This window comes from Octopus bimaculoides, chromosome 24 (assembly GCF_001194135.2).
Source record: "Octopus bimaculoides isolate UCB-OBI-ISO-001 chromosome 24, ASM119413v2, whole genome shotgun sequence".
Taxonomy (NCBI): domain Eukaryota; kingdom Metazoa; phylum Mollusca; class Cephalopoda; order Octopoda; family Octopodidae; genus Octopus; species Octopus bimaculoides.
This window is the reverse complement of record NC_069004.1, coordinates 33522013-33524949: the sequence shown is the minus strand read 5'-3', so window position 1 is coordinate 33524949 and position 2937 is coordinate 33522013. Positions and strand designations below refer to the sequence as shown.

General features: G+C 39.2%; 1 protein-coding gene across 2 annotated transcripts in view; it reads right to left on the bottom strand.

Moving 5' to 3' along the window:
- Window positions 1-2937, bottom strand: part of LOC106873770 (E3 ubiquitin-protein ligase RNF19B) — a 57903-nt gene that overhangs the window by 5520 nt on the left and 49446 nt on the right. For both annotated transcript variants that reach the window (XM_052976208.1, XM_014921274.2), the window contains 3 exons: window positions 2542-2697; window positions 1753-1981; window positions 285-446 (listed from right to left, as the gene is read on the bottom strand). In XM_052976208.1, coding sequence (XP_052832168.1) covers window positions 285-446; window positions 1753-1981; window positions 2542-2697 — 547 coding nt within the window. The remainder of the gene's footprint in view (window positions 1-284; window positions 447-1752; window positions 1982-2541; window positions 2698-2937) is intronic.

Sequence of the window (2937 nt, the reverse complement as noted above, 5' to 3'; positions counted from 1 at the left end):
AGAGAGAGAGAGAGAGAGAGAGAGAGAGAGAGAGAGAGAGAGAGAGACACACATACACACAAATGTATAGATATACATAGATATTTGTTTTAAAATGAGAGAGGGGGAGGGAGAAAGGAGAGAGAGAGAGAAAGGTGAGACAGAAAGAATAATAAAACTATGAAGTTAACTTAGACTTTCATTTACTTTCTCAGGTGTGGGTTCAAATTATATATGATTTCAAGACAATATGTGCAAGGAAAGAGAGACAGGTAGAGAGAAAGAAAAACGTGTATATGATTTACCTGTAACCTGCAATGGATCCTGCCAAAGTTTTGGTACTGGCATCATCTCCATAGGAGACTGTAGCTGACTTTTCACCAATGCTGAAGTTTGCCGATTCACTGCTTAGGCTGGTTCTTTCACGTACAGTGGGGTTAATAAAAACATCTGCTTGTACCTCAAGTCTTAAAGAAAATATATATATATAAATATATATATGTAGACTTAATTAAGATAATTAAACACAATCTAATCACTTCTGGCTTTCAATAAAATAGTGATTCCATTTGACTAAAACAAAGTGTCTTAATTTAGTTCCCTTTAAAACAAAAAGTTTGTGTTATAAAACGAAGGGTAGTTTCAAGCAGATTGGTGTCAAAAAGCTTAAGAGGACAAGGTGTGTTATATGAAAGGAAATTTGGCTGCTATTTCTAGCAGGTTGGTTGGACTGTCTTTATTGGTTCATTAAATTCTTATGTTGTAAAGAGTGAGTAGGTCCGGGCCATTCTTTGAAATATCAAACCTCACCTTTCTTCTCAGTTGCCCACAACTAATAATTTATACAGAATATAAAATCTTGGAAATAAAGTTCAGATGTTTGTAAGATTGGAAGAAAGAAGAGTTTGGGCATGTGAGGCAGAGCGCTTCACTGCAGAAGTTAAAGATGTGTTAGAAGATTGCAAACGAAGTTGAAGAATGTTAAGAAGTCGTGAAGGGAACAAGAAGAGGAACAGATAAAAAGGGGGCGGGATAAAGTGGTGGGAAAGGATCTTCGGACGATGGGACTCACAGACGAGATGACAGGGGACTAAGACTCTTGGCGGTTTGCTGTGCTTCAAAAGATATATCAAGCTAAGTGTGGTTGCCCTTGCAAACAGGCTCATCCCCCTGTAACCCTCTCCAGCTGAGCATCCCTAATCTTGTGGGCCCGTAGGTAGTGGAGCCATGTTAAAAGCACCCAGTACATGTAAAGTGGTTGACATTAAAAAGGGCATCTAGCTGTAGAAACCATGCCAAAACAGACATGGACCCTGAATAGCCCTTCAGCTGGTCAGCTCCTGTCAAACTGTCCAACCCATGCCAGCATGGAAAACGGACATATGATGATGATGATGATGTGAGAGGTGATTGGTTTCAATGACCAACTGAATCTGAGGATGAATTCCTCCCATCAGTCTCAAGTGACCTGGGAAGTTACAAAGGTCACAGATGCTGACCTCCCTTCACTGGCAATCATCATCCACTTTCCCATGTTTGCATAGGTTGGACAGAATAGGCTGAAGCAGATTTTCTAGGGTCAGATGCCCTTCCTGGCACTAACCTTCACCTGTTTCCAAGTCAGGTTAATCTCTCTGCCCCTGATCGAACCTGCTTCCACAAAGGCACACCACTTGCATAACAGTAACATTCGTTTACGACCATCATGCGAAATCAAGGCAAATCATTTTTATAAATATATAAAAAGAAAAAAAGATCCCTGAATCGACTTACTTTGTGTGATAGCCACCCCCTTCTATGAGGCTCCCATTGAGGCTGGATTCTGTTGTGGCTCTGTGACTGGCTGAATCCCGGTCACATTCGTCTCGTAAAATGCCCATTCGGTCAATATGGCTGCCACTGGCACTAAGGCTATTCGTCATTGCAACTGAAGCCTCTCCAATGCTTGGAGCAATGCTGGGATTGGCGACATGACTGATGTTTTCGGCAGTTGTGTTATCAGCTGAAATAGAATTTAGAGAAGAAAAAAAGAAGAAAAAAAATTCAATTATTTTATTTCAGGATTATAATTTTTGCAAACAGTAAACTTTGTCGTCATCAAAATTGAAACATTTTCAAATATTTACATCTACACAATGTTTAAAACGGTTTCGTCTTTAACCCTTTAGCATTTAAACTAGCTTTATCCAGCCAAAATATTCTACCAGCTTTACGTTAAAACTGACCAGATCCAACCTCTCACACTGCCCTACAATGTCATTCTAAAAATATACAATCACATCATCGCAATATTGAAGCTACAAGAGAATGCCTGATAAATTCTAAACAATGTGAATAAATAAGCAACAAATTGGTCAAAGAAAATCGTTATTATCAGGTGTGTGTTTCACTTAGACAAGTACATAATTCTAGACGCATCACCTGAAATTTGTAATAATCTATGACAAATGGAACGTAATTAAGGTAATCTCCTTAGTAATAGAAAAGAAAAAAAAAATGACTTCTGATGACAAAATGTAACATTCAACGAGAAAAATTGAAAATAACTTCTTTGTTACTTACTGGCATAAGGACCATTTGAACCGACAGTGACTTCATTTTCATCAAATTCAAATCGGACACCAGTGTTAGTTGTAGTAACTCCACAGCCACCACTGCGGCACAGCGAAATTGGTACGACACCGTAGACGTAAGCTAGTAAGATAGGGACTCCAATACCTGGTGGACATAATAATCAGAGGAAACGAGTAAACCTTCACAATCGCAATTTCCAGAAGAGTTTAAAGTGAGCAAAAAAAATAGGGGGAGGGGGCAAGTGAACGGGGGTGTGGGGTAGTAGACAACTGAGATTTTGTCACCAATGGTGTGAGGATTGTGGTAGCTTTATTTCGACAATCCTCGTATTTTTATGAATAAAGAAAACAGAAGCAAGTAGAGTTATGTCCCTTGCTCAGGAAC